Source organism: Bicyclus anynana, chromosome 5 (genome assembly GCF_947172395.1).
Source record: "Bicyclus anynana chromosome 5, ilBicAnyn1.1, whole genome shotgun sequence".
NCBI classification, from domain to species: Eukaryota; Metazoa; Arthropoda; class Insecta; order Lepidoptera; family Nymphalidae; genus Bicyclus; species Bicyclus anynana.
In genome coordinates, this window is record NC_069087.1 from 11,305,870 (window position 1) to 11,323,020 (window position 17,151).

The 17,151-nt window shown below is 36.7% G+C and overlaps 1 protein-coding gene across 3 annotated transcripts in view; it reads left to right on the forward strand.

Moving 5' to 3' along the window:
- Positions 1-200: 200 nt before the first annotated feature.
- LOC112052373 (serine/threonine-protein kinase tousled-like 2) overlaps positions 201-17,151 on the forward strand; it is a 52,744-nt gene continuing 35,793 nt past the window's right edge. For 2 of the 3 annotated variants that reach the window (XM_024091415.2, XM_052881677.1), the window contains exons 1-2: positions 201-551; positions 3,577-3,633. In XM_024091415.2, coding sequence (XP_023947183.2) covers positions 3,609-3,633 — 25 coding nt within the window. In that variant the 5' untranslated portion in view covers positions 201-551; positions 3,577-3,608. The remainder of the gene's footprint in view (positions 552-3,576; positions 3,634-17,151) is intronic. The other variant, XM_052881681.1, reaches the window with a different exon arrangement.

Below are 17,151 nucleotides of genomic sequence, written 5' to 3' on the forward strand. Positions count from 1 at the left end.
TTTACTTCGTCCCCCTCAAACAACGACAGTTTTTTTTTGTTGGTGATTTTGGGTGCAAAACAGGTCCATAGTCTAAATAGTCAAAGTAGAGCAGGCTTCCATTTACAATAATCTATGGCGTATGCTTTTAACTTTTTGATGTATGTTTATCTCATTTATCTGTGCTCACTGCTCAGAGTTCAAGAAGAAAAAAATCTACATTCAACTCAACTTCAGGGTTGTAAATTTGATATGATTTCGTTTACATTTTAATTTGAAACACAAAGTTTTGTTTTTCTGTATTTACTACTTATTAATTGTTTAGTATTGTTATGGACATAAGATTTTCTCTAGACTACAATAATTAACGTTCATTTAGTTATAGTGTCGGAACTCGTATTGTTTATGTTAAATAATTTTATCCTATGCGCCGCCATTTTCGCACTTATTGCTAATTGCAGTGACATTTTATATGTTCTTGTGAAAATACTATGAAAGTGTGATATTAATAACATTCAATAAAAATTTAATAGTGAATTTAGTGGATTTTTCGACTATTGCCTCCAAGACAGGTTAGAATTTTTATTTTTATTTGGAAATGAAAGTCAGTTTGACGTGCCGTTTACGAAGTTTTGTCCGACAATATTTTGAACAACATTCTAATAAAAAAAAACAATATTTAATCAGACTTGTCCACTAATAGGTCCTGAGATTTCGTTATAGGGCTGAATTTAAGACCTAAGATAAAGTCAGTTTGACGCCTACCTACTACCAACTTGAAATGGTATAAAATTAATACCAATTTTTACATTGTGGAAGTAGTAGGTGCTATTTGTTTATTTAATTTTTCAATTGGTATATGTAATTTTTTTTATGAAAGCATCATTTACACAATGTTTGTATCATAATTAAAATACACAGTTTCATTAGACATACATACTTTTTAAACAGGATGGATTTATCCATAAAGTCCTTTTTTTTTCTTTTTAAATGTATGTAATAAACTTGTGATATGAAAACCTCGATTCTAGTTCAAATATTTTTTTATATTATAAAATTGAATGATTCTAAAAATGATTGATTGATTGTATTGACTGATACTGTAAAATAGAATGACTTGTATTTAATACTTAGTCATATTGTAATCTTCAAAATATATTCTTACAATATTAATATATTCTTAATCATCTCAATTATTAACTTGTTTGTTGGTAAACAGTACACATTGAGTAGGGCTGTAGTATAGGTTTCCATTAATTTTTTATTTAATTTATCCTTACAAGTTGGCCAGACTGATGTCCTGCCATATACTACTTTCTATATAAACTGCATTATTTTCATGTAGGAAATATTAAAGGAAAATAAGCATAACATTCAAGTGCATGCTAAGCGCAGATGTATAAAATTTAAAATTTTAAAAATCCCCTGATGGTTAAGATTGTCTTGATCAAGTCATCAATATTCTCTTTTAGTGTGCTTTCATTTGAGACCCCAATCGAGTATATTTGCAGACATTCAGTTATTCTTCCCCACTTTCACCCCCACAACTTTTAAATGGCTCAACTGATTTTCATCAATCATGTCTAAGAACACTCGCACATAAGTTATATTAACATTTAATATAAAAAAAAACTAAACTAAAATTGCTTCACCCTTTCGGGAGCTATGGTGCACAGACAGACAGGCACGTCTAACTTATAACACACCTCTTTTTGCGTTGGGGGTTAAAAATAGGTCTGCAACAAACATCCCATACAAAGTTATCCTATGTTTTTTAAACTATGTGAGTGAATTACTTAATTAAAAAATAGTTATTCAAAGCAATGAAGCCATTCTTGAGTTTTACCCTTACAATATTACACTTATTGATTTTTATACTACAGCAGATGCACTGCAGTGTTGATATTTTGTTTATTTAAGTGGTTTAATATATACATTTTCTCCTATATGGAAAAATTAAGAATTATCACTGAAAAAGTAAATTCTATTAATTTACTTTTTCAGAGTATTGATTCTTGATTTTTCCTTATTAAAAACTTGAAATACCTAGATTAATATAAATCAGTAATATAGTATGTCTGTACCACAGACCTATAAATATAGTAACAGAAGAAACATTTGATTTCTCTTAACAATTACTGTTAATATGATAATCTCAACAAGTAATTATTATCTTGCTCCAAGGTGAGGAGATACATTACATTCAAACAAAAACATAAATTATCAACATTCTAAAATAAAATCATTAGAAAATTGCAATAAGATATTGTTCATAAAAAAAAAATATTTTTTTTCTTTACAAGTTAGCCCTTGACTACAATCTCACCTGATGGTAAGTAAGTAAGAAGCGGGCTAACTTGTTAGGAGGAGGATGAAAGGCCTCCTACCAGCCAGACCTGAACAAATTAAGAAAATCTCAATCTTACCTGGGATCGAACCCAGGACCTCCGTCTCGTAAATCCACCGCGTAATGGTTTTTAATAGTTTTTATCCAGTCTAGATTCAAGCTTTTATAGGCTCAGTTTAAAAGCATGTATAAAAATGTGTAATGTATTGTTTAGACAACGCAAATTCTCCGTGTTGACGTCATTATGAACGTTTCATGTTCTCGTGCTAGAGTTCGTGATTCGTCGACTGACTGTTGACTTGCACAAACTTGAAGGTACCATAGTCAAATCATATCAGAAACTTACAAAATTCTTGCTGAATTTGTGTACTTTTGGAATCCTGTTTCGCTTTGGATGTAGTGGTAAGTACAGACAAGCGATTGACAGTGTGTGTTGGTGTATAAAGGTAGGAGTCCATAAATCCGTATCGGACGCATCGCAATAAACGGATTTTTAATTTTGCGATAGATTCGTGCGATCCGTACGATGCGGATCTGTAAACATCGTAAAACTGAAAACGTCTGTAAGCCCTCATTCGCACGAGAGCTTTTTTAACGGACGATAAAAGAGCGTTCAAATACAACAAATGCATATCCAAGTATATGTTCACACGACAGCGTTTTTAAAACACGACGATTTTTTTCGAGCAGTGTTGCATTTTCAATTTTGAGTGTTGGAAATAGACCTTTTAACTTCATACTATATTTAAACGCATTTTTAAAAACCTCCCGTGCGAATGAGGGGTAACGAAACGCACCTTCAGTTTATACACACAAATATGCTGGTCTATTATTTTATCACTACTTGAAAATACACGGATTTCCCGAAATGGTTTGATATAATATAACTGAGTCACATTTTACGATACATTACACTACACAAGATGGATGCGGCCCAAGTTATCATTTCGAATTCACGAGTCGCATCAGTACAGGTGCAAACTGCAGCCCTAGCTCATTCAAGGACAACTGCTTCTTTTATCACTTCTGGTTTCATACCATCGACACTTTTGTAAAGCGTGAACAATCGATTTCGTTATACTTCTAAAAATGTTGCATTAATAGTGCGCGATATTTTCAATTAATATTTACAACACAAATTGAAAATTGCCCAGAGCTACATGCCGCCGATATGAAGGTTATATTTTATATGTACAAATCAGTGTAATTTATTACATTATAATTAAAATTAGACTCTGTTTTGTTCTCAGGATTCAATGGATACCGCTTTAGATTCGTCGGCATGACAGAAAAGGTGCTATACCCAGGTAAGTGTATAAATATGTATGTTTGTTTGCACATGTGGAAAACGTAATGTTTAGTGTTACTTCGATACATTGCGGTTTCAATACAATGCTTGTAACAATAAAATAATACAGTAAACTATTCGTTACATAATCTATTAAACGTGCATGTACTAATGTGGAACATAATGCTTCAAGACTTTATTTGACATATCGCGATTTATTAAGCCCGGGGTGTAGTCAAGGTTATTAAAGAGCCGTATTGATTTTCGTTTGCCCCTCGTCAGTCACCCTTTGCGTTCAACTACGTTACAATGTACTTAAATGGATAATAACGCTTTATGGATCCCTTCAACTCCGCATAGTGTCACGTGGTCGTAGCGTCACAGATGAGTCGTCAGCCAAATCAATAAGAGATTTCTAGATTGTTCCAACCCACTTATTGATCTATAGTCTCTCTGAAACGTCTACTCTAACTTATCGTGTATTCAATGTTGAATAGCGGCTAGGTATGTCTATTGGATATAATATTATGAAGTTATATATCATTGGAATATTTATCTTTATAATGTATTCATATACGCAGTATATATTATGTAGGTAAGTAGGTGCCTATATACCTATACAGAGTTTTCTTTATGTACGAGTAGAATCCATGACACTCTACCTTCGATATCTTCTTATGATCAGTCTTTAGAAAGAATTTTTCAAATCGGACCAGTAGTTCCTGAGATTAGCGCGTTCAATCAAACAAACAAACTCTTCAGCTTTATAATATTAGTATAAAGAGATGGAATTATTTATTATATACAATTAATAATTTATTTTATACGTACATACAATGTATAATATGTGTACTGTTAGCGTGCTTTCTCAAAATATAAACGATCATTTGTAACTGCCATATTGGCCCAGTGTTTAGCCTTTGTGGTTTTAGAACGTGAGAAGAAGCATGGCCCAATGGCTCTATCAGGAAAAAAAAAAGCTAGATAGAAAACTCTATATTCCATAGAATACGGAGCTTTTCTATCTTCCCTTATCAGTAACAGCCCAGAGTTGAGAAGTTAGTGGTGTTAAATCCCGTGTCTTAAAGAGCAATTTAAGCCGTCGAATCCATGGTTATTATTACCTGATAGTTATATTTATATTGTCGCCCGTAACTCGCCAATCTACATTTGAAAAGCGTGGTGGGTTTTAAGCTCTTAGCCGCTTCAATAAGGAGGAAGGTGGGCCCTGCAGTGGGCACGTTAAACAATGAATACTTAAATGAATCAATAGCTTTAACTTGATATTACAACGTTCCGCAAAATACAATCAATACAACACAATGTTAGTTTACATGAATTAGGTTCCTTCCTATTAAAACATAGTTGTTGCATATTTTAAGCGTGACCAATTAATTTAAATTCGTATACAGCATTGTTTGGATACGGAAGTGCTTACTGTGTTTAACTGTTTAATATTCATCCAAATCGGTCTATCCGATTAGGACTCCATGCAAAACATGTACCTATCTACCTGTTAAATTTTAATACACTAAATAATAATCGTTTGTATCCCGAATTACATAAGCTTTGCAAGTTAGGGACAGCTTTCTTTATTAAAAGTAAAAGATTAGTAATATTTATTATTTTGCTACTAATGTGTGGATTTAGGAGAAAAGAAAATTACGTCTATTTTATTCCGCTCCTAGGTTATGCTAAGATAAAGAAAAAAGAAAAAGAAAGAGAAATCTTCAAGTAATGCCACATATCACACTTGCTGACGCCGCGCGGTTTCACTCGCGTGGTTCTCGTTCCCGTAGAAATACGGGGATAATATATAGCCTAAAGCCTTCCTCGATAAATGAGCTATCTAACACTGAAAGATTTTTTTAAATCGGACCAGTAGTTCCTGAGATTAGCGCGTTCAATCAAACAAACAAACTCTTCAGGTTTATAATATTAGTATAGATTATTGAATTCCAAATTATATTATTGGTTTAACTGTCCACTCAAACAGTGGAGCAATAAATGAGTTTTTGGCTGGTGGGAGGCTTCGGCCGTGGCTAGTTACCACCCTACCGACAAAGACGTACCGCCAAGCGATTTAGCGTTCCGGTACGACGTCGTGTAGAAACCGAAAAGGTGTGTGGATTTTCATCCTCCTCTTAACAAGTTAGCCCGCTTCCATCTTAGACTGCATCATCACTTACCATCAGGTGAGATTGTAGTCAAGGGCTAACTTGTAAAGAATAAAAAAAAAGAGTTCCCTGCAATATGTGGCATAACCTAGAGCTGATTAATTTGTAATTTAACAAATTCCCGCAAAGGTAAAATATGTTTGCGATATCGATTAAATAATAATTCAAGCAAGCAGTAAAATGTCTCTCGGAGCTAAAGGGTGGAGCGACTTGACACACACGAGAAAGTAGCACATATCGAATAATTTATTCACATGTCTATAGAAATGGCAGCCGAGACGATGCGCAGTTAATATGGCGTTCTCAAGATTTCCGTAATGAAAGGAGCTATAGTTTGACCGCGTATCACGTATCTGCACACACGTACAGTTGCATGTGTCGTTCAAAGAACGAGATGTCTAAGGAATTTGAGCCGTGAAACAAGCGCTTATGTGCCTTGTTTATTTATTCTCTGTAGTGCATGTGCATTCGTTGTCGCACCGCGGTGGAATCTTTACATAGCGCCGCGACTCGCGAGGGCCGAGGAAGTATGTAAAGCGGGTATATAAGTCGTGGATCGATGCAGAGGACCGACACCCACAGGCTTACACCCAATTCTATGTCTTATGATAGCTCTCAAGACTTAACCTCCTTTATAAAATGTCGAACGATAACCAACCGTTTGTGTCGCGGATTAAAAAAAATAATATTGCTTTCCGATTGTGCTTGCGAACAATTTATCCTTGAATCTAAATAAGTGTAAAATAAACGAAAGTATGTAAAGCGGGTATATAAGTCGTGGATCGATGCAGAGGACCGACACCCACAGGCTTACACCCAATTCTATGTCTTATGATAGCTCTCAAGACTTAACCTCCTTTATAAAATGTCGAACGTTTAACCAACCGTATTGCGGATTTAAAAAAAAATAATATTGCTTTCCGATTGTGCTTGCGAATCATTATCATCATCATAATAAACTTACTTATTTAGATTCAAGGACAAATCTAAATAAGTAAGTTTATTATAATATAATAATGTATGTTTCTGATTATTATTGTCTATACTACTATTATAAAGAGGTCAACTTTGTGATATTGTAGGTGGTAATTTCTGGATCTACTGAACCTATTTTGAGAATTTTTTCACCACTTTTTTTTTTTTTTATTCTTTACAAGATAACCCTTGACTACAATCTCACCTGATGGTAAGTGATGATGCAGTCTTAAGATGGAAGATGGAACGGGAACGGGCTAACTTGTTAGGAGGAGGATGAAAATCCACACCCCTTTTCGGTTTCTACACGGCATCGTACCGGATCGTTTGACGGTACATCTTTGCCGGTAGGGTGGTAACTAGCCACGGCCGAAGCCTCCCACCAGCCAAAAACTATAAAGCCACGTTATTTGTCATTTGTCACAGGCTATGTTTTTTTCCCCGTATTCTCACGGGAACTGGAACTACGCGGGTGAAACTGCGGGGCGTCGACTTGTACATTGTACAATATAAAATTATTATGAAAATAAAAGTCTTCAAGTAACGATACTAAAATGAATTCGTCATGTAATACTATATGCAGCAGAAAGTTTCCATAATCCCTAATTAATGTCTAACAGAGTTTCTTGTTTTATAAAAGCTGGTATTTAAACTTTTAAAACACAGTTTGAGACCAATTAATTCTTGATTAAAAGCGAATATTTTGTGAGCGATATGGTTAGACAAGTTGTATTTATTCTGGCGAAGAAAATCTTTATTCTTTGAGATCAAGTGCGGCACATGCGCGCACCCCTGTGACCTTGGTGCTCAATGACAACTTGGGGGAAGAGCTTAAGCATTGGCGTGCACAGGGGTTCTAACTAGGGTAGACATTATATGTACAAATTGTACAAAATAGGAAATTCCTTCTCCAAATATACAGGTTCGGAATGAGTCCTCAGCCAATGCTTTATTGTCTACTAGCTGATACCCGCGACTTGTTTCCCAATAACAGCCAAATGTCTGTCAACAATTTGCGCATTTTCTAGGCAAGAGTGAATAGGTATCTTCTAGGCAAACGCGCTTCATCTTGTACCTCATCATTGCTTACCATCAAGCATGATTGTAGTCGAGCGCAATAAAATAAAAAAAATCCAGTTAGTAGTTTTTTCATACCATCATTACCATCAGTTTTACGCAAATTTCGCAGGGACCATGGTTTCTTTCGGGACAACTTATGTGTTAATGAAAGAGTAACAAACATTCGTACTATCATAACCATCAGTTTTTCGCATATCTTGGGAAACCATGGATTGTTTTCGGCACAAAGTAGCCTACGTGTTAATCCAGAGAATTATCTAGCTTCAATTTTAAAATTTTCAGCCAAATCAGTTAGGTTGTTGCGCCGTTAATAGAGTTGAGTAGAGTATTGTTAACTAACATCCATACAAACTATCGTATTTATATTATTAGGAGCTTCAGCATTATGGAGCAAGAATAGGGGTTAGCCTTCGACTATAGGTACCCACGCGTCCATAACATGAAACAATACATTATCATGTTTCACACTGAAACATTATATTTTCAGTACCCAGACAAAGGGTAAAGGCCAGTAAAATCCCATTTTTCTCGTGAAATGCGTATGTAGTGCGCTTTTGTATGACATTAAAAGGTTCTGAGTGAAAGCACTGAGAAGTGATATCGGTATGTTTCTAGTTAGATTGTGGACATTTTTCTTTCGATTTGAATCGTACCTGATCGAAGTTTTTAGAACTTCTAAACTTAGCTACACAGAGATTAACCACTTGAAAAGGTTGTTTTTAACCGACTTCAAAAAGGAGGAGGTTCTCAATTCGGTCGGTATTTTTTTTTTTTTTTATGTATGTACACCGATTACTCAAAGACGCCTTGACCGATTTCAAAAATTCTTTTTTTGTTTGAAACGGTATAGTCCCCATTTGGTCCCATTGCCATCATGTCAAGATCTGATGATGGAATCCTGGAGAAATTGAGGGGAACTTTCGAAAATTATATGGGTGCCTAGTGTGTTCGTATACTTTTCCATTTAGTACTTTTAAGCACTACAATTTCATGAAGGTTTAAAATCGATCTGATGATGGAGCCATAAAACAGACGAGGGAACTCCTCGGCGATTTACAGCAGTTACCTTGTGTTTGGGCTTGATTAATTTGTATTAATGAGAACTTTCCACATATATAGGTTGTGACTGTCATTTAGGGGTTTGGTGATGAAGACCAAGGACAATTAAGGGAACTCCTTAACAGGTTACAGTAACTACCTTGTGTTTGGCCTTGATTACTTCGTATTGCTGAGAACTTTCTACCTAGATGAGTTGTGTCTGTTATTAGGGGGCTTATGATGAAGACCAAGATCAATTAAGGGAACCCCTTAACGGTTTACGGTAGCTACCTTGTGCTTGGGCTTGATTAATTTGTATTGCTGAGAATTGTGACTGTCATTAGGGGTCTGATGTATTCGTTTGAGATGAAATTTTACACTAAAAATTTAAAAATAATAAAAATTTTAATAACAAAAATACAACCGACTTCAAAACCTAAAAACGTACCCACTAAACTAAAAAGTGAAAAATAACATCATAATATGTTCTACCTGCTGATCAGTATGAAGGCGGTGCTTAGTAGGTGTTGTCTTAATTTAAGCCATTTCTGACAGGACCACATGAAACAACACTGTCTGCAAAATCTAAATCTAAAAGATATTCTCACATGGCTTGAATTAATACATCACCGGCTTAGCACCGCCTTCTTACTGATCAGCAGGTAGAACATATTATGATGTTATTTTTCACTTTTTAGTTTAGTGGGTACGTTTTTAGGTTTTGAAGTCGGTTGTATTTTTGTTATTAAAATTTTTTAACAGTACAAGTGACAGCCACATGTTATGTCAGCCACTGACGATCAATTAAGCTCAAGTGTATGACATCATGCCGATCGCAACCACCATCGCAACGATAATTTTTTTCGGCTGTCAAGCCATTAGCGCTGCGGGCATGTGAGATTACTTGGTCGTCAGTGGCTGACATTAAAGTGTTTGTGTTGTCATGATTTATAACCAAAAAGTACTATACGTTTCTAAGTTTCTTGACTAGTTTTATGCATGATCATAAACTAGTAAAAATTTCTTTAGCCCGACCTGAGGATTGACTTGGTTAACTCCTTGTTGGCTCTTTATTTTAGGAATCGAATATCCTATCTAGCAAAAAAGAGGTTATTTTCCCGTCGTCGCGCACAGTTAGAGTGTAGAGACGGTAACTTTATTTTGATTTATTTAACAAAACTTAATAAATCCTTAATCGAGCCCTGTCACAAAATTCGTTCTTAGCGTACGTCTACTAACTATAAACTAGGTACCTCCGTGTCAAATTTTATCGATCTACGTCAAGCGGTTTTTGAGATTTTGTGATAAGTGATCTTTTGATATACATATTTACTATAATTATATTACGAGTATATTGTATTTAAATTATATATGAAATGTTTTTAATGGATTTCTACTTCGGGTTATGTTTGCGAAATTAAGTTTTGTCACTGGTTTATATTATTTAGAAATGGCAGAAATAGTAATTTTAGCTTATAATAGGGCCACTGAACTGGGCTGGGGTTTGTGCACGAGTGAAACCCGGCTCGCTGGAGGTCGTTGAACCGCTCATTTTGCTGCATCCGTTGCAAATAGTCTTGTGCGCATCGCTCTTACCCGCCACCACAATTCTGCCGATTGAATATACCAGTTTTTCATTGCTAAGCCAAGTGAAAAAGTGGTTAACGCTAAAAAGAAACAACTAGCGACGTCGACTGCCAATAGAAAGTTGATGTCGTTGGTATATACTCGCTCGGTGATTGTGTCTGATAAAATAAATAGATAGGTGTATACTCGCCGTGCAGAATACATGGGTCGCGAATCGCTCGCAGCTCATCTGTAATGAAATAAGTACAAGTAGGTACCTATACGGCTATTGTTCGATTTATTTATAGTTGCGGCTCGATGGTAGACCGTTGAGTTTTGTAGAAATATTGTACATACTTACGTATTGTGTGATGAGACTTACTTTAAATACTAAAAATGCCTATGTGGTTAGTCTGTACGCCGTAGAATTAGGTACGAGAGGATTACCAGCAAAATCTCTCTATAACTTGCTTAAAGTCCTCGGCCACCTTATTAGAACGGGTATCCAAAGGATCTTACCAAATATGGCTAGGCAGGGAGAACAACACGAGCGGAGAAGGGGCTGTTAATCGATTGTCAAGAAATTCCTTAACCCTACATCCATTGGTTACAAGTCCTGGACTTTGCTCGGAGTTTTCTCTCTGCCACGCGATGGACCCAGCACCCGCCCAGTGAATCCATGGATTGCTAACAGTGGTATTCATAGACGTTGTAGGGGCACCCCCAGGAGATCATTCACCCACTGAGTGTCAAATTCTCAAACAAATAGAGGTGAAATTCGACACTCAGCGGCTGATTTCCACCGTACAACGACAATGACAACGTCTATGAATTCCACCGTAAGATATTCGTCTCCCCCCTTACTCGCGACTCCGTCCGCGTCAGCCCAAGCCTATATCTTTATTTTTCCCATGTCACGACAAGCAATGTGCCGTAATGTTGAGACTAGAAAGTACGAGTATAGAGGAAACGAGACGTGGCCATTATAAATGTTACGTATTTAGCTGTTCTTTATATTTTATACAAATGACAGATACTGTTTACTTTGTTACTATGCTTAATGATTATTTAGACTCTTCTATACTATTGTATATTGTGTGTTGTCGATGGACTGTGAAAAATGATGTCAAACCTTTTGCCAATTAGTGTAATTGGGTCTAAATAATCTATGAGGGTATACTTGACCTTGACACTACATAATAGCTACCTAATAATAATTATACCTTGCTTAATGAATCCCGTATTTTCTTATAAGTATAAAAGAAATTTCTGTTCCTTGATCTCGCTAAATTCAAAATTACTTTTTTGTTTTTCCTTATGTTTTGTTTTTAAATTAACTCAGTACTAGGTTATTTAAAAACAAAAATAAGAAAAATTCAAAGAAATAGCCGGAAAATTAAATCAACGACATAGATAATTTTGATTCCAGGAAATTGTCAGTTTGATAATTAATTAATTTACTTTGTACGAAGTTCATTGGGTCAACTAGTGGCCGATAAAAAAAGTTGAAAGTTCATTTCTGTATTATAACGAAATGTTTAGCAACCTCAATAGTTCAACGGTAAAGGGGTGAACACCGATAGGTCTATGGGTTCGATCCCCGCCCGCTGGACCAATGTCATACTAGGTAGTTGACTCGATTAAGAGTCCGAAATATATAAGTTAAGTAACTTTTTTTAAAAATTATGTGTTTTATTTAATTTTTCCAAACGTCAAAAACACTGTCGTCCATTTTGGGACGTCAGTGTTTATTACTTCAACATCACGTAACATCGTCAAACACGTCCGTTTGGTTAAGGTTTAGTATTTACGTGACGTCATGAAACAGTTAAAATATAGATCATCATGACCGACCTTGTTTTGGTTCGTATGTATTATCATAAAAATATTCGAAAAATAAAAAAAAAAATGTATTCACGTCTCGAAAAAATATGATTTTTTTTCAATCTACTAGAAAGATAATTATCAATTTAAGACCGTTTAAAAAAACAATATAGCCTATTCAAAGAAAGAATAAAATATTTCCTCTTTATAATGTTAGCAGAGATACTAGTATATGTGTTATAACAATTTATTTTCTCTTCTCGCTGGATTTAGGTCTTGACGTGCCCTCTGCGGCTATCGTCGACTCGCTGCTTATCGACCGTAACCGGTGTCGGTTCGCAATATACAAGCAAACCCTTTGTAGCGACGGGGGGTTGTTCCCACCCCCTTCTTTACTTATTTACACTTATTTACGAGTCGCACTAATGGGCCGGCCATTTCGAGTGACTTGTGCCAATTATATCGTTAATTAAATTAACTTCAATTGCCGCATCCTGTTTTTGTTTTTTTTTTTTTTCAAATACACCTATCTATTTTTTTTTGGAATGCGACGAGTTCCTGTAGAGTTTTCTGTGAAAGCTTCCAGGTGGCTTGCCTTTTCCGACACTTCGTATAATTTCATATTTAATCCAATTTCCACAAGCCCTTGACATATTATATACTTGCACCGTCCTCATGGATCACACTATGTGAAAACGGTGTGAAAATCGGTTTAGTGTATATATAATACCTTCCCTAATTGTAGTTTTTCGAGTGTGTCAGACAGGCAGACAAACGCGCAGGACTTGTAAAACAATCCACTATGGCATAAATATTACAAAGAGGAACTTTTGTATGTAACGGATAAACTCAAAATCTACTGTCACCGATTTAAAAAAAATATTTCTTAAATAAAAAGCTTTATCAGTGAGTAACATAGGCATATATATCTTTACCCCGTATTCCCACGGGAGTGGGGACTACGCGGGTGAAACGGTGAACGGGGTATGTTATGCAATTTCCCGAGATTTCTCGAGAAAAGTTCGGATTTTTTAAAAATCATCGTCAAGTCACGAGATCGTACAGAGTGCGCGAGTAGTGTTGCCAGGTGTCCGGATGAAGCCGGACATAGTTAGGCTTTTCTATTCCGTGTCCGGCCGAAATAAATGATGTCCGGCTTTTGTTAGGCTTTATATTTCGCAAAGCGGAGCGGACAACGAGTTTGCGTGGGAACAAAATTTACGGTAATAAATCATGATTGATTTTACATGAAACAAAAAATTGTCGGACGTATTAATGTATGTAATGTAGTACTGATGTACACAAAATGCTCAATAATGTAGGCTGACCGGCCTTTTTATCCAAATGTCAGGCCAAACTGACTGGATTGTCTGGCTTTTAATTTCGCCGACCTGGCAACCCTATGCGCGAGGGAGTTTCGTACAGGAACTGGTTTCGCGGCTCAATGCGTTATTTCGTTTTGAGTTTGTAGCGTTTGCGTTTTAAATGAATTAATTTCTTTATTTTGAGAAAATGTAAACTTAGCAGTATCCTTTGGGTGGTAGTTAGTCTCTGTGACTATCGGATCACGAGATGTTAGGTTCGAGGACTGGATTAGGCCATATAATACTTTTTATTTTCAGTAAAAGTTCTCACCCCAGAGTTGGGAAGTTGGTGGTGTTACACCTTACAGAGCTCGTTAAGCCTTGGTGCCGGTCATTATTATTGATATCTGATAGTGGTCGTTAAAGAATTTAACATTATTACAGTAAGTCCGTCAACCCGTATTGGAGCAGCGTGGTGGATATATGCTCTATGTCTATGATGAAGATTTTTTTTTTATTCAATTACAAGTAGCCTTTGACCGCGAACTCACCTGACGTTAAGTGACGATAAGATGTAAGCTGACTTACTTGGAAGACGTACAAGTTAATTTTACCCGTAGCTATGACGGTTTCTAAGCACCATTAAACGGGAACGCTTGGCGTATTCCCGTATGATGGTGATTAGGTAGTGGGTAAATCGTTTGGCGGTAAATCTTTGACAGTAGGGTGGTAACTAGCCACGTCCGATGCTTGTTACTGGACCAGATCTGAGCCAATTAAAAAATTACAAAATGAACTGAATTAATGAGCTAAGAATCGAAACCTGGACCTCTCTGTTGAGAACCACAGCACTACCAGCTGCGCCAGATGTCGACAAATGATGATGAATATGGTGTAATGAAATGATTGGAAACGAAAATAAATCTAAGTTATTTATGCCATGCAACTGTCATGTATAATAGTAACTGAGTGATAAGCCATCGTAGCATGAGTGCTACAATGGCTTATTACGTGCAGTGGCATACAATGCGACCTAGATAAAAGAAATAAAAGAATTAACAAAGCAATATAAATGTTGGCCTCTTAGATTTTGTCCTTTATGGAAGCCTGGTTTTTTGTAGTTTCATGGGAAACTATTAAAAATAACTGTAGCACGGTTTACCCGTGTGGTAATGGACATTACCAAACGATCTGTGGGAATGAATAGCTTTGTGATATGTTTGTGGTTTTATATTGAGTGGATTACGAAATGGGAGTAGAAAAAAAATCTTTTTAGTGACGACTTTGAGGGTGGAGTACTAGTGGGTGTGAAGGGGTGCGGCCGGTGGTAGGAGTTGTTATATATAGTGACGCGATCACGTGTACATTTTGCAGCCTGTATTGATCCTGTCGTCTTTTTCTTGTTAAATGCGGTAACACTGCGTGATTTCTAGCCATTTTAAAACTCGAGGTTAAAGTAAACCTTCAATTGTTTAAAGTATGTACAAATTGAATTAGACCTAAAAGCCTAGTAACAATTTTATTTATATTCAATACGAGCAGTCTTCATGCGGTTTCACACGCTTAGTTCCCGTTCCCGTAGGAATACGGGGATAAAATATAGCCTATGGCACTCACAAAAAGTAAGAAATTAAATATCACGTGTCTCAAACGGTGAAGGAAAAGCATTGTGAGGAATACCAGAGAATTATCGTAATTCTCTGCGTGTGTGAAGTCTGTCAATCCGTAATGGGCCAGCGTCGTGGAATATTGGCCTAACCCTTCTCATGATCTGAGAAGGGACTCGAGCTCAGCAGTGAGCCGAATATGGGTTCATAACGTAACGTAAGATCCAGAGATTACCCCTACAACACCACAATCCTCTTTATAATATTAGTAAAGACTAAAATGTAACTATTTTTGGGTGAATATGTATTATCTGCGCTTTCTGGTGCAGGGTTGCCCTTCCAGCACCTTGGGACCCTAACCTCCATCGGCTCTACGAACTTTGTGTCCTGTCCATTGCCACTTCGCGACTCTTTGGTGTTCAAAAGTCTATACTGGACCTATGTCTAGCAATGGACATCCATCGGTTGATAAAGATAATGATGTTTCACTGTTTTTGATGACCTCCGTGGCGCAGTGGTATGCGCGGTGGATTTTCAAGACGGAGGTCCGGGTGTGGCTGGTGGGAGGCTTCGGCCGTGGCTAGTTACCACCCTACCGGCAAAGACGTACCGCCAAGCGATTTAGCGTTCCAGTACGATGTCGTGTAGAAACCAAAAAGGGGTGTGGATATTCATCCTCCTCCTAACAAGTCTCAATTCCTTCAACTCCTCATCGCTTCCATCTTAGACTGCATCATCACTTACCATCAGGTGAGATTGTAGTCAAGGGCTAACTTGTAAAGAATAAAAAAACTGTAATTTTAAAAATCGTCATTCACGTCAATCATTATCCCACTACTAAAGCCCTCTCTCGTGGGAGCTTAAACTCATATATAGAGCTTTAACCCGCCAAGCTACAAAAAAGGTTGTTTATTGTAAAAATAACAATCAACCAATTAACAAATAATGAGAACCTAAGAGTGTCGGGAAAAGAATTCTCTATTCTCGATGCCAGTCACAGTTATTTGCGGTGCTTTCACTGATTGTAATACTTACGATGTAATTTAAAATAACATGGACTGAGGGCCTGCGAGAGCCAGACACACCTTTTAAAGGTTTCCTCCGTGGCGCAGTGGTATGCGCGGTGGATTTACATGACAGAGGTCCTGAGTTCGCTCCCCGGCTGGGCCGATTGAGGTTTTCGGTACGTTGTTGTGTAGAACAAGTTAGCACCCTTCCATCTCAGACTGCATCATCACTTACCATCAGGTGAGATTGTAGCCAAGGGTTAACTTGTAAAGAAAAAAAAATATATGAAGGCTGAATTGTATGTTTGTCATCTAATCGTCAGACCATATGCACTCGTAAGTACGGTAGCAAATTGATTTGAACTGAACGGATTTGACAAAATTCTTTAACTGTAGGTAAGCTACACTATCTTTCGGGAACGAGAACCACGTGGGTGAAACATCGCGACGTCTGCTAGTATATAATATTTTTTCAGCATGAGAAATATGAGAAATTATGTCCGCAGTCATCAATCAAAAACAAGTGTCTCTTGGGAAGGGTTTGCACGAAGTTACGGGCCTGGAGATTGTAGACATGATATCCCGTAGGAAATATCAATTAACCACTTCAATCCAAACTTTATTATTGTACCGTACTTATGTAAGCTATGAGCTTTCATAGAATGAGGTCTGGCTAACGCAGGCGCAAGTTCTAACATTATTTCAAAGACGAGGGAAGGTGACAAACAGCAAATTATTACAAGATGTCTGTCACCTGCCTTTCGAAAATACATCTCTTTATTAATTAATATAAAAATTAATGTATGAAATGTGTTGCTAAGCTCAAATCTCGAGAACGGCTAAACCGATTTCGCTTATTCTTTTTTTTAGCATATTTCTTGAAGTACGAGGATGGTTCTTACGAGAAATATTAAAAATCGTCCAAGTGGTAGGGTAGAGTACATGTAGGGTGGGAGTAG